Genomic DNA, 27412 nt, shown 5'->3' with positions numbered 1-27412 from the left:
ACAACAATGCATTTCACACTGATTTGCCACCACACATTTAAACCATCCGTTCTTCCAATGTATCCCCAAAGGTGCAATTTGGATTTAGGACTATGTGGCCATTGACATGTTCATGGCAACTGCAAGTAGCCCATGAAAAACAGGTCAGCAATAATGCAGTACAGAATGGTGTAATGCCAACACTTTGTCTTTAAATGACGAATGTGTGTGTGTGTGTGTATATATATATACACACACACACACACATAAACGAATGCATCCAACTCCAGTCTATAGACAATGCACGGTTTATAAATCCACAAAGCAAGATTATGATTTTAAACCAGGAAAACAGGTTTCATTTCATGGAAAATCTGACAAGACTTCATTTATTCAAATTTAGAGCATTTTTTCCAGCCACACATTTCTCACCTGAATAGTTGTTGCAGCCATTCATCTCAAAAAATCTTCACGTATTGAAGATTTCATATTGAACAGCATGACAATCTCTTGGATGTTATTAAAACATCTTACAGTAGCTGCTGTTTTAATCCCAACCATTGCTACATTAATCATTGTATCTTCAAAACACCAACATAAGACTGTAAACCTGTGCATTAACATAATTTTTGTGTCAAAACATAGACACTTTTTTTTACATGTACTTCCCTACTATAAGTATTGTGTACATATTTTCCGTTATACTAGTCAATTATAAAAATAAACTTCTGAAAATGTGTGTGTGGTTGTCAGTTGTTACAGTCGCTGATGAATGTCTATTTGCAACATCTGTACAGCCGCGTTCCATTTTTCTTTCATACTTGATAATTGAAGACAAATAACACAGTCCAAATGTGATAACTAGACATTTAACATGAGTTAAGGTCATAAAGATTTTACCTTTGAGTCATGTGGTGTAACCAAGGAACATACAATTATAAATAAACATGAATACATGTGCAAACAGTGGTAGCTGTTTGGTGGGGCAGTGGTGGCTCAGCGGTTAAGGCTCTGGGTTACTGATCAGAAGGTCGTGGGTTCAAGCCCCAACACCACCAAGACACCACTGTTGGGCCCTTGAGCAAGGCCCTTGAACCTATCTGCTCCAGGGGCGCTGTATCATGGCTGACCCTGCACTCTGACCCCAGCTTAGCTGGGATATGTGAAAAATAAATAATTTCACCATGTATATGCAGAAATGTATGTATAATGTGAAAAATTAAATAAAAAAAAAAAAAAAGACAAAACTCTGTAAGGGAAACATGTTTTATCATAGGTGTATTGAAGAAACTGCTTTGAATGAATTGCATTATTTTAGAAATGTATTGATTAGTACCAAAAAATAAATAAATATAATTTACCCTACCCCCCAAAAAAGCATACCACAAACGGTTAATGGACGTCAGTTAAAAACAAGTTTTAATAGTTAATACAATCAATATTCATCATGACATTTTCTTACAAAATATTTTCTAATACAGAAGGTCATGAAGTTCTCTTGATGGTGTTAAGTAACATTTACAACAGTATGCAAAATTACCCAACATTGCGACGTTCAGGAAGCAATGTGCTTTGTCCCAAGAATCCGAGTGTTGATAGAGAGCCAACGAGGAGGAACAGCAACCTGTAAAAGTCTCTCAAACACACAAATGCATCCGATGGCAGAATAGTGCATGCATTTTTAGAAATTACTTTGCACTTACACCACGTACACCTGAAAGGGTGGAGTGGATTTACCTGCAGACCACGTGGTTGTGGTGCGAGTGCTTGGGGCGTGGCAGAGGTACGTCATCGCACAGCGGTGACGAAGAGCGTCCTGCCTCCCCGAGTTGGAGTCTGCGCAATGCTGTGAGACAAGGAGAGCTGATAAATGAAACCATATTCAATTCGTAACATACATCTCAAAGACTGTGCTGAATGCCTTAACGTATACAATAACAATAAAAGTCTAAGCACTGGCATTTTACACGCACATATTACGGCCTATGGTTTCACAGCTTCCCGGTCGTCTCGCTGCCACGAAATCATGTCATGTTTCGGTGAGCACGTCAGATTTCATTCATGAAGAGCACACTCTCGAAGTCTCTCTGCTGAAAGTTCAAAGATCTGTCGTAATCGGAGTCTGGCAATGAGAAAATGCTCTCATCAAATGACACATGAATATGCTTTGAAAACTCAGGGCTAATATCGGAAGTATCCGTTGAAACATCTAAGCGCTCGGTGTACACCAAGTCCATTAAATATTGTGTTGTGTTTCTTGGTGCCATGGCACCAGACGGTACAGAACGATTGTGATCCTTCCAAACATCAACACGGTCCGGACTCAGCCGAGATCTCCTGGCTGACCAGGCGCGGATTTGTCTTTTCTCGCGACTGTGTGTTCGGAGTCTGGCATTTCCCATATTTGCACGCAGATATGGTCTCCTCTTGGATTTGGAACATTTCTTCTTATTTTCAGGCGTGGTCTCAATGTCCTTCTGATAATTTCCTTTCATGATTTCAAGACACATTACCAAAGGCAGAAAGGGTATTTGGTTATCCAAAAGTAATTTAAACGCTTAAGGAAATAATACAAAACAAAGATGACGTTCAAGGAGCGGATATTTATGCAGCCACCTCGCCAACGGACGATTCGAAACGTGGCCAAATAACGTCTGTCGCACGTACTTAAAGAGCTGCGGAAGTGACGTTTTTTGTTTTCAGCCAATCAGCGTTCATCTATTCTTCTATGTTTGAGACTGCTCACCGCTGCTCCTCACGCTCTCTGCTGCCACCGTTGTTCAGAACGTGCTAACAAGAAATAGATATTTTGTGAAATAAAACTGTATCTGCGTTAATCTTTTCTCCAGAAACCTTTATACAAGGGGTAAAATACCTGTGGTTTATTATATACGAAATAACAGTCTTTTGAGCAATGTGGCTTGTGTCAAGTGTCCATAGGGCGTATTTGCATTACTACACCGCCATTTACAATACAGCGCCGCAAGCAGTTTTGTCCAACCGTATTAGGCTAACACTTTCAGGACGTGATTTTGTAAATATGACAAGTGACGACGTAAAAATGAATGAGAGCCCTGTCCTAGTGAGTATCGTTCGAACTACGTTTCTGTCGTCGACTGTAATGTTACATTATAAGAGACAATAATAGGAAATGTGCAACATTACTTCGCGAATGTGATTCGACACGAAGCTGCTCATCGAGTAGACATAGGACGGTTTGAGACCACGACAGAGGACACAAAATGGGATGCTTTTCGAGGTTCACGTTGATGGAATGGATGCGTTTATTAATTAATTAAAGGATAAAGATATTTGCAGGGCTTAAGGTAACAAAGGGGTGGTTTTACTATGATCCAATCAGTGATCGCACACGGATATATGGAGCAGAGCCGTATATTAGAATATAATAGAGCTCAACCTACATATGTTCTCTTCTGAAAAAGTGCATGTTTATCTGACATATGAGCATGGAAAATGTTGTCAGTATATGAATCAGCTAGATGTTAACAATTTACTAAATTTTCAGGTCGAGTTTTGAAACAACTAAACAACTTTTTCTCTCTAGCATGGGCCGTTCACGCCGAACGTGTCCGTCCGCGCGTTCCCCCGGTTGTTTTCTTTGTAAACAAACATACACTGCGGATCGTTTCTTTTTCTTGTTTTTTAGACGCTGTCAATTATTAAAAAAAAAGAACGTTACATTTTTTAGAGACGCATCTCGATACAAAAGCATTGCGATAAATTGTCTGGCGCTATAACGCGTTCGGTCTGAACGACCCCGTATTCTATCTTTCTAAATATTTGCATGCTGAGTATAACTTCCTTGAGGTCCTGATTAATTTGTAGGCTTATTTTTTCTTTTAGACACATAGAACGATTCAGAAGTCATTTACTGACCCCTTGCATTAATGCACGACAGTGGTTTCAATCGCCAGTTTTGCACTGAACATGTATTTAAATGTACCAGAAATTAACAATTAAAACTACATATGATAAGACATTTTAACAGGGCAGTTTTTCATTGGGGTGCCTACACCTACAGTGTGTTGTTATTTAATATATTATATGTATTGACTCGTTAAATTATATTTTCTACAAAATAACAATTTCTTTGTTTTAGGTTTCTCCATTCACAGATGTGGTTTAGATGGTTAGCCCAGTTTTACGAAGAAAGGTGTTGAGAGTCATTTAATTGTTTGTAAAGAAGCACACCCTGAAGGTAGATATGACAATACACAACACATTTTAATGTTCATTGTTACGTATCTTAAAATTAAGTACTACTTTGTAAATAATAGAGATGGGATATTTCTATTATTGGAAGTGATACAACAAAATAATAGTTTTGGGGGCATTCTTGTTGTATGTATTTTATTGTAGAAAATATTTTATTTTAATTTTTATTACAATGTCTAATTATTACAGGTTTATAGAGCTGTTCAGCCGTGATGTGAACCTGGAAGTCTTATTCGCCATGGATTCCCTCTGGATTTTTTTTTTATGAGTAAAATAAGGTTTGTGGTAAACATTACTTGATGATAAATTAAACACTTTCATACCTCAAATGTCAGTTTTAAAGCCGCCGTTTGTCTTTTTTTAAAAATTATGTAATTCAATGTGGCTTCAAAATTCATGGTTGAGTTGTGAAAGCGTATAATTTATGTTGTAGAACAACACGTCCACGTATTGTCAAGTAATGTTTACTGCAGACCTTATTTTCAGTTACTCTAAAAAAGGATTTATTTACTAATTACTAGTTACATCTTCTACAGTGTAGATTGCTGTACTAATTACTCTGTCTGAAAAGAAATTGCATTACTTATTACTAATTACTTTCTAAAACCCTTTTAGAAATGACCAGATGAAAAATACAAGGATAGACATGAAACTGTTCTTTTAATTCTTTCAAATAATTCATTTAAAAGCGAATAAATTATTAATGAACTGGCCAAATAATATAAGGGGGCTGCATTAAATTAGAAAAAATATATTTTAAAATTAGATGTAAAATTTATATTTTAAATTCACTATTGTTTTATATAGAATTGCTCTATAGTCTCTACAGTATTTAACACAGTTCCAATTATCTGTTTTCCAGTAAATTACTGAAAATGAAGAGTAATACCTCACTTTACTTAAAAAAATATATATATATATATATATATATATATATATATATATATATATATATATATATATATATATTTACAGTAATTAATTAATTAGTAATGCATTACACCCAACACTGTTTATTTTACACTTAAGTAAATATAAAACCATAGGAAAATCCTGAGGGAACCCATGGCGAATTGTCTTCTTCGGTGATACCACAGCAGGCCAGTAGATGGCGGTATGTACACTCAGACCGCCAAATGAATCTGCCGCAGAAGAAGATGCACGTAACCCTCCATTTTCTCTTCTAGTGCCCTTTGCTCGTGCACTAGCGCCATGAGTAGCGCACTTGATGATTCGAAGACATCTGAAGCAAGTATGGACCACGAACTCTACACTGTACAGAGTCCCTCTGGGGACACGAAGGATGGCCTAGATCATTCAGAATTCATTTATAAAAGTGAGTAGAATTAATTTAATGAGATCGACAGACAGTTAAAGGTCCATTTACTGTCCCGAGTTGAGCGCGCAAATTGAAGGTGTATTATTCAAATCACATGTCCAACCATTATTAAAATGTGCTTTTGTTTTTGTTTATGTGTGTGTGTTTCAAGTGTCAAATGAAGAATTTGTTCGGTTCGTGAAGTTGCGTGTGACCAACGACGCACTTTTCACTGGAAAGAGAAATTCTTCAACTCTGGCTTATAGGTAATAAGTAATAAACATTCACATCCAATACACACAAGTGCATACTCACCCATTCATTTATTAACAAGTCTGCACACCAGCACAAAATTATACAGTAGATGTTTATGCCACCAAGCTCCAGTGATTGTGTCTAATGTCGTAAAAGAGTTTAAGCATACACCCCTGTTCTCTGCCATAGGGCCATCTTGAAAGAGTTGGGTCTACAGAGAGAGATTTCTGCCAGTCAGGCAAGAAGGAAATGGGAAAACCTTAAGATGAAATACAAGGTATGCTTTAAGTGTTTATATATATATATATATATATATATATATATATATATATATATATATATATATATATATATATATATACATATATACATATACATACATACACTGATGAGCCATATATATATATATATATATATATATATATATACACTACCGGTCAAATGTTTTGAAATTCTTGTTTCTCATGATCTTAAAAATCTTTTGATCTGAAGGCGTATGCTTAAATGTTTGAAATTAATTTTGTGGACAAAAATATAATTGTGCCACCATATTAATTTATTTAATTATAAAACTAAAATGTAATAATAAAAAAAAGTTTTTGAAATTGATGCCTTGGACCAAATAATAAAGAAAAGTACCCAATATGTGCCCAACATAGATGGGAACTCTTTTGATACTGTTTAAAAATCATCCCAGTGTGAAACCTCAAGAAGCTGGTTGAGAAAATGTCAAGAGTACATGGCTGCAAATTCTAGGCAAAGGGTGACTATATTGAAGATAATATAAATATAAAATAGTTTTGATTTATTTTGGATTTTGTTTTTTCACAACAAAATTCCCATATTTCCATTTCTATTATTCCATAGTTTTGATTACTATTATTGTAAAATGTGAAAAAAAAATTATAATAAAAATGGTTTCAAAACCTTTGACCGGTAGTGTGTGCACACACAGGCAGCCAAAAGTTTGGAATGTACAGATTTAACTTTTATGGAATTAAATTGTTACTTTTATTCACCAAAGTGGCATTCAACTGATCACAAAATTTTGTTTTAGTTTTTCTGTTTCAAAAGTGGCTTTTTCTTTGCAATTCTTCCCATAAGACCTGCACCCCTGAGTCTTCTCTTTACTGTTGTACATGAAACTGGTGTTGAGCGGGTATAATTCAATGAAGCTGTCAGCTGAGGACATGTGAGGCATCTATTTCTCAAATTAGAGACTCTGATGTACTTATCCTCTTGTTTAGTTGTACATCTGGACCTTCCACATCTCTTTCTGTTCTTGTTAGAGCCAGTTGTCCTTTGTCTTTGAAGACTGTAGTGTACACATTTTGTATGAAATCTTCAACAATGATTGACTGATGAGTTTCTAGAGAAAGCTGTTTCTTTTTCTATTTTTAACTAACATTAACCTTAAGACATGCCAGTCTATTGCATGCTGTGGCAAATCAAACACAAAGACAATGTTAAGCTTAATTTAATGAAACCAAATAGCTTTCAACTGTTTGATATAATGGCAAGTTATAGTACCAAATGAGCAATTTATCATGATTACTCAAGGATAAGGTGTTGGAGTGATGGATGCTGGAAATGGGTTCTGTCTAGATTTGATAAAAAAATATTTTTTTCAAATAGTGATGGTGCTGTTTTTTACATCAGTAATGCCCTGACTGTACTTTGTGATCAGTTGAATACCACATTGGTGAGTTAAAGTATCAATTTCCTTCCAAAACAGCAAACTGTGTACACAATTCCTAACTTTTGGCCACCATTGTGTGTATAAATATTATATTATATAAGCACCAAAACCATAAATGTGGTTTAAACAAGTATATTTTTCTTACCTCATTTTGTTTGTTTTAACCATAAACCACAAGACTTAAAGGAATATTACGGGTTCAATACAAGTTAAGCTCAATCAACGACATTTGTAGCATAATGTTGAATACCACAAAAACAAATTTTGACTCGTCCCTCCTTTTCTTAAAATTTTTTTTTTTTAAATATCGAAGTTATAATGAGACATTGTATTCATTATTTGGTTCCAACTTGTGTATTATTTCAGCTGTAAAGTTGTTTAAATCAATGTTTTTACGATTGTTTTAAGGTTTACGGCATTATGTTGTCATGGAAATTAAGTGGTAAAATTGCCTATAACTTTACACAGAAAAGTTAAGTGATTTGATCACTCTAAAATCATGTTAACACATATTGTTTATTTCTTGTGGCTATATTGAAACAGTGAGTATTTTACATTTACAGACTGGCACCATTCACTATCATTGTAAGTGCCTCACTGGAACACAGATTTTGGCTTTTTTTAAAGAAAAGGAGGGAAGAGTCTAAATAAAGTTTTGTGATAATCAACATTATGCCACAAATGCTGTCGATTGAACTTAATATGTATTGAACCCGTAATATTTATTTAATGTATTATGTTAATATATATATATATATATATATATATATATATATATATATAAAATGTATAAAATGTATATTCTTGTTTTAAGGATATTTAGAAAAATAAGACAAATATACTCGAATTTACTCAAATTTTGCACATTTCACACATTATTTTACACACATAACAGAAAATTGTGATTAATCATGATTAGTCAAAAATTATGGTTATTAATTTTTCTGTTTTATAGATTCAACAAAATCCAAATCTTTCCAATATTTCCCCCTGGGGTACACATTTAAGAGTAAAATGAATTTGAATATATTTATTGTCATTATAACCTGTACAATGAAATTTCACTCAATGAAAATTCACTCTTTAGTTGACATCTGAGTGGATATGAATGTTTAAAGTGCATTAATATAATAAATATTACTAAATATATTTCTTAAAAAAAGATATATATCTAAAAGTGTGAGCAATGTTACCATGTGCTAAACATTTTTGTATCCATACCATAGGATCTTAAGAATCCCCCACCTGGCATCTCAGTGAACCCCACTAACTGGCCATGGTTCTCCCTCATGGATGACGCCATGGAGGGTAGACTAGTAGGAAGTGATATCACTGTGGATACGTCCTCTGTGGGCGATGACAGCGAGTATCGCCCGAACAACAGCAACCGCAGCCGAAGGAGCAAGAGAGCACGTGAGCCAGACAGAAACGAGATTGAGCTGTTCGTGGAAGAGGACGACATGATGTCAGAAGAGATGGGGCGAGACAAGACAGAGCTGGACAGAGACAGGGACGAGATGGAGCACGAGAGGGCCATCCTGGAGAGCGACAAAGCCGCTATTGAATACGAAAGGATGGTCCTGGAGAGAGAGAAGATGGTTCTGGATAGAGAGAGAGCAGGAGTGGAGAGAGAACTCGCAGCTTTGGACCGAGACAGGGCCTCTTTGGAGAGAGAGAAGGCTGCTGTGGAGAGAGACAGGGCTTCTGTGGAGTACATCCGAGCTCAGCTGGAAAAGGAAAGAGCGACTCTAGATAGAGAAAGGGCAAAGCTTGAGAGAGAGCGTGCCATCCTTGAGCATCAGCGTGGGACAGAGAAAGGGGAGCCGACGGCTATTTTGATTGACAGTGTGGAGGGAACTGACAACTCTATTCCCTTTGTAATGGAACCAGCTAACCTAGAGAGGAGGCAGAAATTCCTCAACCTGTTTGAAAAGCTCATTGAGAACTTCTAAAACAGAAACTGCTCTTTTGAGCAGGACCTGTTATGTATTATACGTAATTATTTTTGTACACTTTTTGTTTGAGGTAAAAATGTTTCTGTTGCCAGAAGTGGATTGTGCTGTTCTACAGTGATTGACTCTTGATTTAGTTACTGTATGTAAGTATCGATGTTTGTTTAAGAGACACAAGATGTTAAAGACAAACAGTTTGAAAGCTGTCAGAGTTGGTTTCATGCCTTTGAATGTTTACTAGCAATGAAAACGTTAAGCCTCTGTTTCGGAGAGGTCATCAGAAAACTTTATTCAAGTGTGATATTTCCATACAAAACACACAATGCTGAGCTAATATTTACCCCCCGTCCCCCCAATAATTCTCAAACTGTCTCAACAGTTTTGAAGTGTGCATTTGAAGGCCATTGAGCATGTTCTTAACAACAGCTTGAAATGTTATATACCAACATATTGCAGTTCTTGTGAAGAAAAAAAGAAAAACATCAACTTATATATTTTATATTACAGTACAGACTTTACAACAAATTAATTGTTAGAATGCTTCCTTTATTGCATTAGTCAAATTTACCTTTCAAGAACGTCATTGAGCACCAGCTTCAATTAGTTTATGCTGATTGGATAAACATTAGTTAAATTCTATCTGAATATTAACATTATTTCATTATTTTTACAAAACAAACATATTTAAACAAGCCCCAAACAGGCAACCAGTACGGCACACAAAAATATGTTTTTTGTCTTTTTCAATAAAACCGAAAGTTTTGCTTTTGTACATTAATGACATCCTGCTTTCCCGATAGGTTCTTTAGTATTTGATAAATAAAATTACTGTTCCAGAGTGATGCATAGTTCTCTGTGTTTTAGGAGAGATTGTTTATGAAAGCTCTCTCTTTTTTTTTTTTTGACTAGACCAGTATGAGTGAGTATATATGAGTGTTTGGTACATCATAAATCCAGATATGATTATTAACATACTACTGTACATGCTGAGACACTTTGAAACCGTTTGTATGTACTGTGCTTAAAGGTAGAAATACAAGCAGTGTAGAGTAAGAAGGGTCCACCAGTACTCCTGTGAGAGTACGAATCTGTGTTTGTGTATTTATGCAAACCTGTTTTAAAAGACAGCCATTCATTCATTTTAAAAGACAGCCATTCTCAAGTATTTGCTTGAGCCCAAAGTGTAAAAAAAAGAAACAGGTACGCACAGGAGAGTTTTGATGCGTGTGCATTTGTGTGTGTGTTTTTCGGCTTAAATAAGAGCACCAATGGGGATACGTGGCAAACATATGTAGGCTTGTGGGGTTCTGCTGAGGTTGATGGGATTACCGTCCAGGCGAATATCCTCCAGAGCACTGCGGATGTAATTTAAATCATGCGGATTGCAGAAAGTGTCTTCGTGTATCATCTGGACATTGTTATTCTGAGTGATAAAACAGAGAATGATTTAAAATGGAGCATGCAGATAAACATATACATTGTTACACACTCTTACACCGTTGTTGGGTTATTATATTCACTATCATTGATCAATAATTTATAATATAATTTTTAATCATATAGTTATCACATTATTTATCATACACTAAAATCAGCTTTAAATGTTCAGCTTTCCTGCTGTTCCCAAATATATATATTTTTAAATATAAACTGGCTCCTTAAAAACTATTCATAGATGGCAATGCTGTAGATGTCCACAAGGTGGCACGAGTGAGGTGGGAGTACAGGTACCTGTAGGTGCAGGGAGCGCAGACTGTCAGGCAAAGGAACAGGGACATGGTCTATGTAGTTGTCCGTCAAGTAGAGGTAAAGTAGCCCGGGCATATCCTAAAAACAGAAACGTGTCCTTGTGAATATAAATTGTGACTATCCTTACCTGCGTATTTGGTGAAGCAAAATTGGTTAGGGTACTTTACACATTATATTACTTTACAGCTTTTTCCTTACATATCTTTGCACAGAAAACTTAGCAAACAATGGGCAAAAGACTAGTTTCGCAATTAAACTCCATTTTGACTCATTGTTTAATTCACCTTGAAAGCCTCTCTCTGGATGCCAGTGCTGCCCAGCTGGTTGTGAGAGGTATCAATAAGGGTCATTTGGGGTGGCAGAGCGGGCAATTGTCTGATACTGTTCTCCCGTAGTATCAAGTCCTCCAAAGCGGGAAGGCCAAAGAAAGCATCGTCATCAATCCGGGATATGCCATTGCTAGTCAGATCGATTCTCTTTAGTTTATCTTCAACATCAAAAGACATCAAAAGTTCAGGAAAATCCATCAAAACATCACATGAAGTCTTTAGCATCAAGTTAAAGCTATCAAGTGTTGCAAAAGTGATCAAATCAAGCTATCAAATAAAACGGATTATTTTAAATCTTAAGGCAAACTTGTCTATATCAACTAGTGTTAACTTCACTGAACAATGTATTCCTTGCTTCATCAATTACTGCTCATTAAAATAAACAGATTTTACTGAAAACGTAATTCTGTCAACTTTAATTTATTATATTGAGATTATGATGTGCTCATAATAATAAAGAAACTAATTATTTTGAGTGAAGTGACAATAATCTGAAGTGCATGGGAAACCACAGGATGCAGAATGTGATTGAAATTTAAGCCTATTTGCCATTTTGGATGAAGAGAGCTTGTAGACAACAATGCTTTTGCCAAAAAGTTCAAGGGTAAATGACTTTAAATATAGTGTGAAACTTTCTATATATTCAAGTTTTGTTTTCATATCTACAGTATATTAAACGGTTGTCTACATGAGGATAATTAGATGTGTAAATGTTTACATTCGGAACAAACATAAAGGAGCCCGCTCATTTTTTCACCAGGCAAATACACTTCAACTGCTGCTCAGGGCCTTCACTTACACCTCCTCAAACTCAGCAAACAATAGGCAGTTCCAATAAATTAATCGGATATCTACACCAATTTAAACTGTTGAATGTAAACTTGAAATTGTACATATTGAAAACAGTTTACATTAGCTGAAGTCTTCTGGATTACGTTGATTCTGCCTTTATGGATCTTGAAAGTTTTTAACCTCACTAACTTGCATTATATGGACAAAAACATCATATATCCATCAAAAATCTTTGCTTGTGTTCCCCTGAAGAAAGAAGAATTTGGATGACATTAATCATATTTGTATAGCACCATTTTAACATATCCGCTATATAAATGTATGCATTAGGTACAGTGGTTGAATAGCTGTGTGCTTCAAATGAAAATTCTCTCATTGTTTACTTGTTTACCATCCCAGATGTGTATGACTTACTTTCTTCTGCTGAACACAAACAAAGATTTTTAGAAGAATATTTCAGCTCTGTAGGTCCTTACAATGCAAGTGAATGGTGACCAGAACTTTGAAAGTACAAAAAGCACATAAAGGCAGCATTAAAGATATGAATATGACTCCAGTGGTTTAATCCATGTCTTCAGAAGATAAATTATAGGTGTGGGTGAGAAACAGATCAATATGTAAGTCATTTTTAATATTACATTTCCTCCCTGCCCAGAAGGTGGTGAAATGCACAAAGAATGTGACCCCCAAAACAAGAGAAGGCAAATGTGAGAGTGAAAGTGGAGATTGATAGTAAAAAAAGTACTTAAATATTGATCTGTTTCTCAACCACAATTATCACATCCCTTCTGAAGACATGGATTTAACCACTGGAGTCATATGGATTACTTTTATGCCACCTTAATGTGTTTTTTGACCACCATTCACTTGCATTGAATGTACCAACAGAGCTGAGATATTCTTCTAAAAATCTTTGTTTGTGTTTGACAGAAGAAAGTCATCTGGGATGGCATGAGTGGTGAGTAAATGAGAGAATTGCTATTTTGCTATTTTCTTTTTACTCTGTAATTATTGATTTGAGCATATTTAATTGTGCAAATAAATACAATGGAAACTGTTAATATACATTTTGACAAAGATTATTTCTATGCTTTTAGGAAGAGGAGCTTGACCAAGCACAGAAAGGAGCAGATACCATCAATGCTTTGCAGCAGGAAGAGCAAAAGTTGCCTTTCCCACTGGATGCATTGATTGTCCTTGAAAATGTGCTGGGGACATTTGTCAAAACTTAGGTCAGTGCACTGACTTTTTGGCTTCGTTATGCCTTTCACATTAGCTACCCGAAGAAGCTGACACTTTTTCTTTCTTTTTTTGAGGTCATACAGTAAATGCTGTTGGATCTTGATGATGGCAATGTCTGGCCAATTTGAAAAGATCTTTTGAATGAATAGTTTCATTGATAAATACAAACAGTTACTGGTATTTTTGTTTCAGTATTAGATCAGAGTTTTCTCCTACATGCATATATTTCTTTGTGTTTATTTAGAAGTCACTGCATAGCCCACTTGATTTTATGTTTTTTGTTTATCGTCATGTTTTGTTACTATTTTTGTATTTGAGAATGTTTTTTGGTTCTTGGAGAGCATGAATATCTATGTTAGATTGTAAATTTGTAAACAACAATAAAAACCTTTGACATTCACCATTTGTCTGATATTTCTTCAGGACATTTTATTTTAAAGTTAAGTGAAAGTAAATGAACAGATCCTAGAATTTGAAGCTGCTAATAGCACTTACAATTGAGCTAAATGAGCTTAAAATGCATAGTTGGGTGAACAGAAACTCTTCGTGTTAAAAAAACCTTAAATGTAGTAGCTGGCGTGGCACAGTATTTTAAGTAAACATTTTTGAATGGAAGCTCATTAATTTGGCCATAGCCAGCTACGGTTTTTATGTAACGTTTTGAGTGGAATTTTCTTAAAAAGAGGGATGCAAAAATGATGCACTATAGTTTTAAGCATATCTAGCACATTATATTTTCAGTGTTGAATTGCAACATTATTAAAATTTGATTGTCTCTAATGGAACACTTACTTAGGTTGGCAAAGTCAGACTTGCTAATCCTGGAGATTTTATTGAAGCGGGCATAGAAATGAGTGGTTTCTTTGGGGAGAGGAGGAACACGGTCCAACATCAGGTTATCACAGTATACAGATCCCACCAGACAGGTACACAGCACACATGTAGCCATACCTTACAACCAAACCAGCAGGTGACGTGCAGAAGACAAACACAACATATTAAACACAAAACCATACCAGCATATACACCAACAATTTCCTGTTTAGAGACCAGAGGCAAATAGATTTTGCTCTTTTGTAGCAGTTAATATAAGACTAAAGGACCGCAATGTCTGACAACATCACATAAATGAGTATATGCCTTATACAGTAATACACAGTAATTCATAAATATTGATATGTAGGTATCTCCAGTAATGCATTTAACAAGTCTATGTTTGAGAAGCCTATTAAGGATAAATCTTCTGCAATAATTTCAAATGATCCTGGGAATGGAGAAATACTTACCTGGTGTATATGTGTCAATATCAGGTACCCCTGACCCAATTTCACCCCCAGTCCCCTCCTGGGGAGTGGCCAGGGTAGTTATGAGTATCTCCTCCTCTTGTTAGACACAACATTAAGGTGTTAGGGGACAGATTAGCATATGGATACCGGGCAAACAATGGAACAGGACAGACAGTGAGTTACATTGACATTGAGATGTTATAATGCATTGTTATTGTTATAATGCACACAAAGGCAAATGAACACACATTTAACCAATGTCATACTGTTAAATGAAGGATATGGGTTTCAGAGAAGGAATAATAGCAGTTGATGTAAATGCATAAAGCCTAGCATTGATGGATGAAACAAAATTGGGTTGGTTTTAAATCTTGATCTTAAAAATCACCCCAGTAATGGTTTACATAAACTGCTAGATTCTGTCATAAATCTCAAACTAGCTCTGAGAATCATGGAGGTTTATGGTATCAATTATGATACTGACCTTCCTCTAGGTCAGGAATTAATATTTCAGTGGTGACCTCTGGGACCTCGATCACCGGAAACTGCTCTAAGCTCCCAGACTCTCCAGACTCCAAAGAAACCTCTGGGTCCACAAACTCTCTGGATTCCTCATGGGTCTCATTGTCTCCAGAAAACTCAAAGGGTATATGCTCTCCGGAGATCTCAGGTACCCCAGTGGTCCCAGGCTCTCCAGAAACCCCAGAAGCCCCAGACTCTCCAGAGACATCAGGCAGCCCAGAGGCCCCAGAGACATCAGGCAGCCCAGAGGCCCCAGACACCTTAGGTACCCCAGAATCTCCAGACGCCTCAGGTAACCCAGATGCCCCAGACTCTCCAGATACCCCAGACACCCCAGGTACCCCAGAGGCCCCAGACTCTCCAGACATCTCAGGTATCCCGGAGGCCCCAGACACTCCAGACATCTCAGGTATCCCGGAGGCCCCAGACACTCCAGACATCTCAGGTATCCCGGAGGCCCCAGACACTCCAGACACCTCAGGTATCCCGGAGGCCCCAGACACTCCAGACATCTCAGGTATCCCGGAGGCCCCAGACTCCCCAGAGATATCAGGCACCCCAAAGGTCTCTAGATCAGGCCCATAAAAAATCCCCCGAACCCCTTGTCTGGCCATTTGTGGAATGGTTTCAGGCGTCAGGTGGAGCTCCTCTTGTGAGAGACAAGTTGAAGTGGCAAGAAAGAAATTAGTGCCCCCTCAGCAACAGGTGAAAGTTGATTGCATGCCAGTAATGCTAACAGTGATGATGAGATAATGTTAAAATACAGACTAGTTAAATGGTTGTAAAATATAGATAATTATTACTTGAATAAAACCCCTCAGGAAACTTCTCCCCACTAAGGTAACAGGTATAGACCATACATTTTCACAAATTGCGCCCAGATAAAATCTATACAGCATAAATAAAGAATGCCAGGTCCAGAGTACTGACCTCCACCTGAAAACAATGTTAATTCTAAACCAGAATGCCCAGAGACTTCAGAACCATGGTCATCAGAGCCTGAAATGTCACCAGAGGCCCCAGAACCTATGGAACCAGAAGCACTGAGCAAGTCTCCAGAAGCCCCAGAAACTCCAGAACACATGTCACCAGAACTCAACATGTCCCCAGAAATCTGAAGGGTGTCAATGGGCGTCAGACGAAGCTCCTCCTCTTGTTCAAGACAAGATTAGGTGTTAGAACAGTTATTAGAATTAGACACTTAGAAATATATAGACTGGTTCAGTGAAAACTGTGAGTGATGACTGATGATGCATGATAAGTGGTTAAAGGATGATTAAAACTCATTTAACCAATCAGACTGCCAGTTAAATGGAATGGCAGCACAATGAAATGGTTGACAGGCTGGTAATAATGTTTAGCAGTGTGTCTTTGTGTGTATGTTCGCATGGTACAGACCTCCCTGGGCATTAGGGCCCATTAGGGTCCCTGACTCCCCAGAGCCTGATGGAAAAAGCTGAGGTGTTATTGGCAATTCCTTGTCCTTTCTCCCTTCAGCTGTTCTCCGTTCCTCCCGTCCTTCTTTATATATCACCTCCACCTGCTGTTCTTCCTCCTCCAGAGAGGCATCGTACGAAGGGTCAATGTCCTCATCAGGGCCCAAGGTGCCAACCTCAATCTGCAGGGAGAGTTTAGGTAAGTGTAGTGTACTCTGCCCATATGGTTTTGTAAGATCACAACAGAGTTTAAATGGTGTTGAGAAGTGACCAAATATACTGGTCGAGTAATCAAACATGGAGGATCTGATGATTAGAATCTGCATAGCATGCTTCAAAAAAATTCAAAGGCACACTTTGTAATAATTTTGTTAATGTTGCGCTGATACCTAGCGGTGTGGATGCAGCATTACGTTTAGAGCAAAAAATCTTAGTTATGTGCTAATCGGAGTGGTGTGGCGTAGTGGCTAAAGCACAGGGCTGTTAATTAGAAGGTTGCTGGTTTGAACCCCACGGCCACCACCACTGTGCCCTTGAGCAAGGCACTTAACTCCAGGTTGCTCCAGGGGGATTGTCCCTGTAATAATTGCACTAAGTCACTTTGGATAAAAGCGTCTGCCAAATGCATAAATGTAAATGTAATCGTAGTCAGCCATGATTCATTTATTATGAGTGAAGGCACCAAATTATAGAGAACTTTCGAGATGAAGTAATATCTGACTGCTGATATCTTAACATGACAATGCTCATGAATGTGCATCCAGCACCATATTTAGAATAAATCAGCTTTTCTCCAAGACTGATATACTAAAGTCTTCATCATCTGCGAGTGTACATCATATTTGAAATACTATTCATTTCTTTGTTTAAAAGAAATTAGCTCTGTGTGCACCTTTAAATCTATGCCTTATCAAGGCTGTTTGTAAAAAAACAACAAAACAAAACTTGAAGACACATTAACATTTTAAATTGCATTTCTTAGGTTTGGGAAGCAGTGTGAATCAACAGAAGGTCAATTCCCTTTCAGAGGGTAATATGATAGGGGATTCTCACCTATTCACCCCTGCATGTTCTCCGCTATTGGGTGCTTTAACAGGTATCAGGCCTATTCACTCAAAGCTTTAAAAGTCACTCTCTTCCTCACACGTGCCAATTGTTCAAAGGCATGATTTTTATAATACTGAATATTCAATACCAAAGTTGGAAGGCACAAAAGTACACCACATATATTTTGTGAGTAAAAACTGAGAATGTTGTTGGAATGTGCATGACAGATTTCCATCTACATTTCTGTCCTCAATTCCATTACAATCCAGGGTGGGGTGCTGTGAACCCATTCACCATCTCATATCTGTGAGCGGCAGCTCTTCTACCGAATGGTCCCTATGGAACCAAGACATACATGGTAGCAGAAAAATCCATATTTTTGCAAAGCTCTTTCAAGAGTGCTGTATTAACTTCAGAGCAACCGTATTATTTGTCTCACAGTGAGGTAAATGTAAACTCTTTGGATAGAAGAAAAAGTATTACTGAGACGTGAAATGGTTCCTTGTGCATTATTGAAAGTGACAAACTATAAATTCTGTCAAGAATCAGGGGTGAAATCATATGGCCTAAATTTACTGATGGTGAGAGTTGGTGAAAAAAGTATTTGACAGGCTTGCTTATAATATACTTCTATTCATGCATCAAACCTCAGGGGGACACATTTCAGATAATGAGGAGTGTTTGGGAGTCCTTACCTAAGTATTCTACGGCCTGCAACTCACAAATCAGTCCTTTTTGTTTTGTTTATCGGGAATATTTAAATGTACCCACATTTGTCATGGGAGAACCCTCAGAATGTCAGGGTAGACTATCTGGAGGAAATGCAGACTATTATAAGTGTTGTTGGATTTATTGTTTATCATTAGGTTGTGAATGTACCAGCTTGGAAACAGTTGATCAAGAATTACACAAAAGCTTGTTCTGGAAATTATGGTGAAACATAGAGAAAAGTTTTCAAAAAGCTTAAAGAAACGACTGGGATCATTGGCTCTTGAATATTGCATAAAATTAACCAGAAACATGAAGAAGAAAAAAATGTGTTTCGGAGTCAGTTACAGCTTTGTGCATTCAGCCTCACATCCATTCAGCATTTTTACATAGCCTTATGCTTTTTGTAAAAATAATAATAACAACAATAAGTAAATAAACAAATAACTGTAAAATGGCCAGATGTGTTTATTGATGGGATTTAACCTTTAGAGAATGTTTCCCAAGGTTAAGATTCACACATCCAGAAACATTCCAAAAAGATCAAGTCACATTAGCAAAATTTCTGTGAAGACCCACATTCAAACACCCTGAAGTAAGTACTTCAAATCATACCCTCACACATGCATTTACACATACAAACACAGATCGGCAAGCACAACATGCATGCACAAGCACTCTTACGTGTGCAGGCACAAGCTTACTGTGTATGGACATATAACAGAACTCGCACACAAGGAATTTAAAAAAATCATTGCAATCCCAAAGTTACCATTATCAAAATGTTTAGTTTTCCCCAAAGAGCAACTCTATAAACAGACTGGAGCAGATCTTCAGAGTCTCAGATGCACTCTAAAATGCAAACAAAATTATATAAAATGATTTACATTTAAAATAACTTGCACCATCAATTGAAGTTAAGGCTATTTCTGAAACAGCATTCCTTAGTAAAAAAAAAATGACCACAGGGAGAGGAACAACAAACATTTTCCCAATATATGAAACATTTATAACATCTTAAAGAGCTGAAATAAAGGATCTTAAACAAGGAAGATGTGTTGTAACACACAAGTGTGCTTTCAATTCTGGGTTTAGATACATAACATTCACATCAGGATCAAGTTAAGTCTCTTTGGCATCAATAAGATTCTGCTAAAATCCCATCTTGGCTTGTGTCAATCAAACATAATTTTAGTCCATCTTTTTCCATGCTGAATATGATGAACTGTACACTGTCTTGTACTTTTATCATATTTGTTGTGGAATAAATTCCTTCATACTGCAGCTTAACTTCTGGTCATACAACCTCAATGCATTTGCCAGTGTGTATAGCAACAACATTTTTACTCAGTTCAGCATGTAAAGATGGGCAAAATGTATTATAATATCAGGCACGCACAAATATGTGTCCTTATAACAAAAAAGATTTGCTGGGTGGATGCTGAATCAGTCAGTAAACATGGATGGATGAATGGATGGAAGGAAAGATATAAGACTTGATGGATGAATGGACAGGCAGATGTACAAGTATGACTAGTGTTGTACAACTCTTGCTTATGAGTAAACTTGAATACAGTTAAAATCCCAATGTCTACCTCTCTCTTTCCATACGGATGTGCCAGTGGAATATTCAGTTGGCCAATACAGTTTCAATACAATTCCATTTTATCATTATCAGCATATTGGTGACATGTCTAAAATAGTTATTTGTTATATTAAAAAAGAGAGATAAATAAATCTGTGATAATGAATTAGACTCTGCACATGAGAAGCTTCTTTAAACAAAATATCCTACATTTCCATAAAATAGCAACATTTTAAACCCAGAAGATGAGTCATGCCATGAACTAACTTACACAATTTATTCATAAAAATTTAATTTGCTGCAAATAATGGTGCTTGTGCTGGTGGGGTAAACATTGAATATTGAGGGCTCAGGCAGTTAACTATTAATTTCAGTGTGTTTAATCAGAACACATGCATTTTATACCTTTAATGAATCTTTACCCTAAATATCTGTATGAAGCTTCTGTATGTATTACGCTATGGTATTAGTGATCTACACACAAAAGGCATCATAAATGAAATGATTCCAGACTTTGTGAAACTTATTTTAAACATAGCTAAGACTGAATAATGTACATGTGCTTCTGCATCAGTACATTTTTAGCACATTCTTTTCTCATCAAAGTGGTGTGCCAAGATGAATGATTCTGTGAACATGCAGGAAAGGGTCTCAAGCACTATCATTCTCCATCTCAGAGAGAAGCTATGCTGATGATTTTTATGACAGTATGCAGAGCACAAATGAGAACTTAGAGAAAGGCTGAGTAAATACAGGCCCACATGCCCTCAGTGACCGACCCTGAAGCACAGCAGCTGGGTTGCAAACATTCTAAATTAAAATCATAAAACTAAGACTGACATAATTGGATACAATTATCCACAGGAACGTTTGGATCAGCAGAGCAGATGAAAAGCTGTCAAACACCCCAAAGTAGAACTGCTGGAATATGTTCCTGCATGACAATTAGAACTGAGCTCAAGGCTTGAGCATTAGCAGTCTCAACCGGCTGGAAGAAACTGATGTTTTTATAAAGAGGATAATCAATAATCTAGCACGTTTAATTAAATATATATATATATATACATACCACAGTTAGTTCCGGTCTTCGAATCTGATTGGACGAGAGACGTTCCATGAGCACTGATGGTGTGACACCATCAGCACTCGGACACTTCACTGTGTGTGTATCACTCCGCTTGTGTCCATGCTGTTCTAAACTAAACTGTATCTGTTAGGAGTTACTGGCTTTATTTTTGAAATTACATATGTTAGCCAGCAGGTGGTGGCAAAAGATAATTTTTGTGTGTAATATGAGACAGTTGGTGACGTAAATTAATCCATTAGTCATTGTTTACATAGAACTGCGCTCTGTAATCGCTCGTATTACTAATACCTTACCAAAGCTAGGAAATAGCTTTATACAGCTTTAAATGGACAACTTCAGGATTAAGGCTCATGCTGAGAGACACAACAGACTGAATGATTACAGATCTCAAGTGCTTACCTTTTATCGGAATTTCCACATTGGATACTGTTTAAAATGGCGGAGGAAATCGCTGTTTCTATAGTGAATGACTCTTGTGGACCACAAGATTTCTACCACGAAATAGAGAGGAATACCCCCGATTGGACATCTATTTTCCACTGAGAAATCTGAGAGCATCTCTGCTTGGGTGTGATAACAGGTGATTGCACACGCTCTCTCTCTCTCTCTCTCTCTCTCTCTCTCTCTCTCTCTCTCTCTCTCTCTCTCTCTCACACACACACACACACACACACACACACACACACACACACACACACACACATGTTGTGTTTCCATGTTTTATGGGGACTTTCCATAGACATAATGGTTTTTATACTGTACAAACTTTATATTCTATCCCCTAAACCTAACCCTACCCCTAAACCTAACCCTCACAGAAAACTTTCTGCATTTTTACATTTTCAAAAACATAATTTAGTATGATTTATAAGTTGTTTTCCTCATGGGGACCGACAAAATGTCCCCACAAGGTCAAAAATTTCGGGTTTTACTATCCTTATGGGGACATTTGGTCCCCACAAAGTGATAAATACACGCTCACACATACACACACACACACACACACACACACACACACACATATCCAGCCGTCTATCCTTGTTTATCCAATAACTTGTTAGAAACAGCACAAGCCATGATACAATTCTGAAGTGAACTTTTTGAATTTGTTTTGAACCAGCAACGGCAGATTCTGATTCATTGCGTAAGAAAATAGTTCCATGCACAAATGCGTTTTTATGACCCTACTCAGTTTTTCCTATTTTTTTTTTTAATGTACTTGTTCATTGAACTGTTGTATATAAGCAATATCACACTCGCAATCGTGCTGTATGGCCCTACATCGGCACGGCTGTAATATATATATATATATATATATATCTAATTTTTTTTTTTTTTTTTTTTTTTAAACAGCGCAAAAAGAAGCAAAAACACGTTCTGTGGGAATGACCACTAAGACTTATACTAGAACTGAAACTGAGAGGAAAATAAAATGCCACAAAATTGTAGATATGGCTCATTTCATTCAGACTGACTCACCTGTGGTTCATCAACTCCATTGAAATAGTCGAAGACATCCTGGTTGTCCAAATCCACATCATAGTTGTCTTGTTCAGCTTGCCGGGCGTATTTGGGGGGAGGGGCAGCTGCCACATACAGGACCAGAAGTCCCCACACCAACTTCTGCATTGCCATCATCCTACTAGACACAGAATCAGACCACATAATGTCTAATGGGAACTTATGATGTTCATGTAGGACAGATAAAAGAGGGACAAAGAATGGAATGATTCATGTGAAGAGATAGCTGGATAGATACTAGCAATCTAATTAGTCTACAAAATGGGTAGCATAACGTGTCCATTGACATTTTCAACACATTTAATCACCTTTTACATTCACTTGTTAATTTTAAATGGGCCTCCGGTGTGACAACTCTCTATATAGCCTCACAATTCAATAAAAGTAATAAAAGCTGCATGTACAATAAGTATAATAAAATAAATAGCAAGATGCTGTTTAAAATGGTTTTAGGTGGAGTATAGCATGTCACACCAAAATTATTTTACGTATGTCAGTTACCCATTTAGCAAAGCATATGTCAAATAAATCAATCCAGATTTTCTTTTATTTTGATAATTTAAGAATAAATCAATCATTGGACAGTTTTTTTATATGCTGTAATTAGAGGCTTACTATGGTCAGTCCTTTTTCTGAGGGGGTTTTCATCAATGGAATATGTATCGTACTATCACAGAAATCGGTGACCCGAGTCTCTCCAGAAAGAAGCTAATGGCAAGAACGCCACAGCCATATAGAGTAGTCTTGCTTTGATTGGCTGCGGTGGAACCCATCTCAAATATGCTTCTCTGAAATCATGGCCACTTCTGCACAACCATGTCAAAGTTGCTCCTTTTATTTTGGTATGAACATCTAAATTCATTTTTGAGGTTCATATATCACATGAAAGATGACAAGATTGAACAAAATAAATTTTTTTCCCCAACCAATAGTCAATTGTTACCTGGGTCGCTGCATAGTTCTCTATGGTATACTGACTTTTGCTCTGTAGGGCACACATTTCTGAGGTTGGAGAATTCAGTATTCATTAACAAGGTGCAGACAGCCAAAAGCACTGAAACTTGAGGCCAGCTTGGCCTCTGAAGTCTTTAGCTCACTTGCAAGAGCCAAGAAGCAAAGTCCCTTTCAAGGCAAGTCACTCGGCGGCCATCTTGGGAACACTTATAGGCAACTATTATCTATCTATACACGTGGCATAAAAGTACAGCTCCAGTCTGCTTCAATGAAGAAGGAACGAAATCTTGGTCAAGTTTACAACAAATTACATATTTCAAATCAGCAGTTAAATCTGACAACAATGGTATCATAAATAGTACTTCTATAGCTCATATCAAGCTAAAAAGTGCTATTTTTCAGGCTTGCCCGGCTAATGCGCATGCACATTCTCAAGTTGACTGACAGATGATGTCTGTATCTAAAAGGAGATTGGCTCTTTTAACTGTAAGGTGTGATAGCCTTGATATATTAGGCCTTCCAATTTTCCCTATTAATTTTACTACAAGTGCTCTGTCTTGGGCTAATTAGTCTCCGCAAGAAGTAACCACCTAACTCAGCAGCCATCTTGAATGCACTCAATGACTGCTTTGTGTGTTAAAGTTGGAAGGTCAGAGGTGATATGGCTGATGTCACAAAAGAGTTTCTTTTAAATTGCTAAAAGATTTTAACAATTTTGTAAATAGCACACATTGTGGGAAAATTTCCATAACACTTACAGGAACTGTGTCATTCTTGCTTTAACATAGATAGATTATCTACCATATATCCATGCTCATCAAGTTAGACTTCTATTGTAAAGGAAATTAACATTCACCATGGTGTGGTTTTTTCACACAGTTCAGTATCATAAGTACCATCAGCACTATTTTCAGTTGTACTCCAATGTAAACATGCACAGATGGACTTTGACCACTGAGCCAAGTCTCGTTGTTTTTCTGCATTTCATGCAGGTTTTCTGTGTTTTGTATATGCCGTGTCAAATTAAAAAGAACCTTAACTGTTAAAAGCGTGTTTCGAGACACCTGCATTCGGCTCCATTCATAGTGTTACATCTTGCTTTTTGAATGCAAGTTTCAGGGTGAATGGCCCCTAACAGGATCAATAACCAACATGACTATCTCTATTGGTGTCTACAATAAATAAGTAAAATGTTACGAAAGCGTATTATGAATTCTCCCACTCTTCCTCATCTTTTTGATCTCACCCTTAACATATCAAACAGTTTTCCGAACAGTGTGTATTATTATCATGGGGATTTGAACTAAGCAGGGAACAGGATAGGGGGCTATAAAAAGGCTTTTGATGGATAAAAGGGGCTAAGAGGAAAGCGATGACCGAGTGGAGCAAGGAAGCTTCTTGGGCAGAGATTGCAGATGAGGTTCTGGTCCTCAGGGCAAGACGGAGTGAACCAGGCAAGAAAGAGCGCGAGAAAACTCTGACAGAGCTCCTTTATGAGTGTCGCTCCGCACTGAAGCTCGAAATTCCTCCGAGGTTTGTGGACAGTATGGCTGTGAGCTATGCTCTCTCTCTCTCTCTCTCTCTCTCTCTCTCTCTCTCTCTCTCTCTCTCTCTCACACACACACACACACACATATTCACGTTCAACTCTCAGTGAAGGGATATTTTGGGCATAGTTGCTCTCTAGAAACCACTGCATTTTTTGGCATAAATCCTTTCCCTGTGGGTTTCTGACAGCCAATCATCTCATGCTATCACATTACACCATGAATACAAATTCTATAGGCATGATATCAATTAGAATCTTGCACTGCCATTTCACTTGAGAGTCGAAAAACTAGTTCAGTCTCTATCTATGAATGAAAATCGGCCCTCAGTAAAGCTTCAGTGTACCAGTGCCTGACAGCTTCAAACTCAGGAGGGAAAAAGTGAAAGAGGGACTATACTGCAAACAGAGCTCTGCTTTTACATACTCCCGGCAGTGTTTGCAGTGTGCAGACCCCGTGTGAGTGTGTGTGTGTGTGTGTGTGTGTGTGTGTGTGTGAAGTAGCAGTCCTAATGTTGTTTTTGGCTCAATCCACCAGCATTCCACATGCTTATTGATTTTAAAATGTCTTCTTCTCTGGTGGTGATTCCAATTTTGCCAAAAGTCCTTCTGGATTCAATGTCACTTTCAATACGTTTTAGGTCTTACACATATACCAGTTTCAAAATGCAAAAATATATAATATCATAATTTATTACAGATGAAAGATGCTTCAGTTGAAACATAATGTAAAATACAATTCTATTCCTGAACATGTTGATTCAGTGTATCAGAAATCAAGCGTCTATTCCATTACCTGCACATTCAATCACTTTTATCTTTATTGGCAGAGCTAAAAGACCAACATTTATAATCAGATAGCAAAATAAGAATTATATCAAAAGGCAACATCCTCACATCCAAAGACTGAACCCAAATCACAAACCCTAGAAAACCATGCAATGGAAAAATGCACCAAATTACAGAATGCACATGAAATTACATCATTACCAAACAGGTCAGATAATATGGCTTAATCAATATTTCAAATAATATTACATGAGGATCATCAAGTATTAGTGCAGGAACCAAATATGTATTTTATCATTGAGCCAGCAATCCACAAGACCAAAAAAATATCAGTTAAAGCCTCAGTACTGTCATTAAAGTGCATTTTAGACTAACAAGTGAACTTTAGCCCCAGTGGCCAAGTACCAAAGTAGCTGAACCTAAAAGCAGAAGGGAAAGCCCTTCGGTCTAGTCATTGCATAGCACTAGCATTTAGAAGCGCATAAAACCCTTACCTCTTTCTACTCCTTTCCCAACTGGTCTGGTTCTTCAGGTCGGACAGACAGAGGGCTGGTGGGCCTGGCCAAATGCAAGGGGTCACTCACTGTGGCTTTGAGAAGTGAGTGTATAACTGTGTGTGTATGTGTGCACGCACTCCAGGACCCGTGTGCACTACCTGCCCGTGTGTGTGCATGTAAGAAGTGAGACTGAGAAAAGTGAGAAATTGGCTTTTGGTCACTTCTACAGAAGTACCCACCCCATACACACACTCACACACTGAAGGAGAACCTGCTATTGACACACAATTTGCACACTGACTGGCCCCCAACAGCGAAAATCCTTTAATCCATAACAACCAACTTTTTTTTCCCCCCGTAGAGACACATAAGTTATTTAATCCTAAATTTGAGATATTTGTCTTCCTTTTCCTGAGGTGAGCATGAGGTGTACTCTGCTTTCATGTAGGGATATTCCAGGGCCCTGGCACACAATGGGCCTTCTGTGAGACTCCTCTGTTAGCGTAGGACTGAGAGGGAGAAAAGGCCTCTATTCTGTTCCAGAACTCAGCACTGAACACTGAAACTCAGACATACGCTCCCTCTGCACTGCAGAAGGAACCTGCTCACTTCCAGGAAGTGCCATACAAGTGCCTTCTTCATGTTCGTTGGGATGCTTTTACAGGCCTCAAACTATTTTGCTCTGTCTCTCAGTACTCATATTTCTGCTGAGTCATATGAAATCAATCCATCTTTACTTGGTTAAGGACAGAGGCTAAGACTAGGGCTCATTGGTGTGTTCAGAACCGAACTGAACAACTTGTTGCTCTCTTATGGCCAATGACAGCTACAAACTGCGGTGCTAGAAAATCAGAGGTACAGCGGACACAGAGGTATGTGTCTT

General features: G+C 37.4%; 2 protein-coding genes and 1 long non-coding RNA gene across 4 annotated transcripts; 1 reads left to right on the top strand and 2 right to left on the bottom strand.

The window, feature by feature from the left end:
- Positions 1-1381: 1381 nt before the first annotated feature.
- Positions 1382-2634, bottom strand: LOC127637563 (uncharacterized). Its single transcript, XR_007969757.1, has 2 exons — positions 1953-2634; positions 1382-1825 (listed from the first exon to the last, which is right to left on the bottom strand). It is a non-coding gene; the product is annotated as an uncharacterized LOC127637563 (long non-coding RNA).
- Positions 2635-2955: 321 nt separating this feature from the next.
- si:dkeyp-38g8.5 (uncharacterized protein LOC568385 homolog) lies at positions 2956-9447 on the top strand. Of its 2 annotated transcripts, none has more exons than XM_052118674.1 (6): positions 2956-3061; positions 4100-4198; positions 5403-5551; positions 5706-5799; positions 5978-6065; positions 8714-9447. In XM_052118674.1, the coding sequence occupies exons 3-6, from the start codon at positions 5428-5430 to the stop codon at positions 9437-9439; spliced, it is 1032 nt and encodes a 343-aa protein (XP_051974634.1). In that variant the 5' UTR covers positions 2956-3061; positions 4100-4198; positions 5403-5427; the 3' UTR covers positions 9440-9447. The 2 variants fall into 2 exon arrangements, with proteins under 2 accessions (XP_051974634.1, XP_051974636.1); XM_052118676.1 differs by lacking the exon at positions 2956-3061 and adding an exon at positions 3174-3305.
- Positions 9448-10691: 1244 nt separating this feature from the next.
- epyc (epiphycan) lies at positions 10692-26716 on the bottom strand. Its single transcript, XM_052118667.1, has 10 exons — positions 26527-26716; positions 22702-22864; positions 16758-16977; positions 16290-16511; positions 15322-16008; positions 14838-14933; positions 14344-14502; positions 11473-11675; positions 11171-11266; positions 10692-10862 (listed from the first exon to the last, which is right to left on the bottom strand). Exons 2-10 carry the CDS (start codon positions 22858-22860, stop codon positions 10692-10694), a joined length of 2013 nt encoding a protein of 670 aa, XP_051974627.1. The 5' UTR covers positions 22861-22864; positions 26527-26716.
- Between the last annotated feature and the right edge of the window lie 696 nt (positions 26717-27412).

This window comes from Xyrauchen texanus, chromosome 45, assembly GCF_025860055.1.
Source record: "Xyrauchen texanus isolate HMW12.3.18 chromosome 45, RBS_HiC_50CHRs, whole genome shotgun sequence".
NCBI classification, from domain to species: Eukaryota; Metazoa; Chordata; class Actinopteri; order Cypriniformes; family Catostomidae; genus Xyrauchen; species Xyrauchen texanus.
The sequence above is the reverse complement of the archived record's forward strand: the minus strand, read 5'-3'. Positions and strand labels throughout refer to the sequence as shown.

Excerpts from the sequence above, each read along its gene's own strand:
- si:dkeyp-38g8.5 (XM_052118674.1), top strand. The coding sequence starts at position 5,428 with ATGAGTAGCGCACTTGATGATTCGAAGACATCTGAAGCAAGTATGGAC. Across the intron at positions 5,552-5,705 it reads TTCAGAATTCATTTATAAAA|TGTCAAATGAAGAATTTGTT; the intron begins GTGAGTAGAATT and ends GTGTGTTTCAAG. Across the intron at positions 5,800-5,977 it reads TCTTCAACTCTGGCTTATAG|GGCCATCTTGAAAGAGTTGG; the intron begins GTAATAAGTAAT and ends TCTCTGCCATAG.
- epyc (XM_052118667.1), bottom strand. The coding sequence starts at position 22,860 with ATGATGGCAATGCAGAAGTTGGTGTGGGGACTTCTGGTCCTGTATGTG. Across the intron at positions 14,503-14,837 it reads TATTGACACATATACACCAG|GTATGGCTACATGTGTGCTG; the intron begins GTAAGTATTTCT and ends TTTGGTTGTAAG. Across the intron at positions 10,863-11,170 it reads TGCGCTCCCTGCACCTACAG|AATAACAATGTCCAGATGAT; the intron begins GTACCTGTACTC and ends TTTATCACTCAG.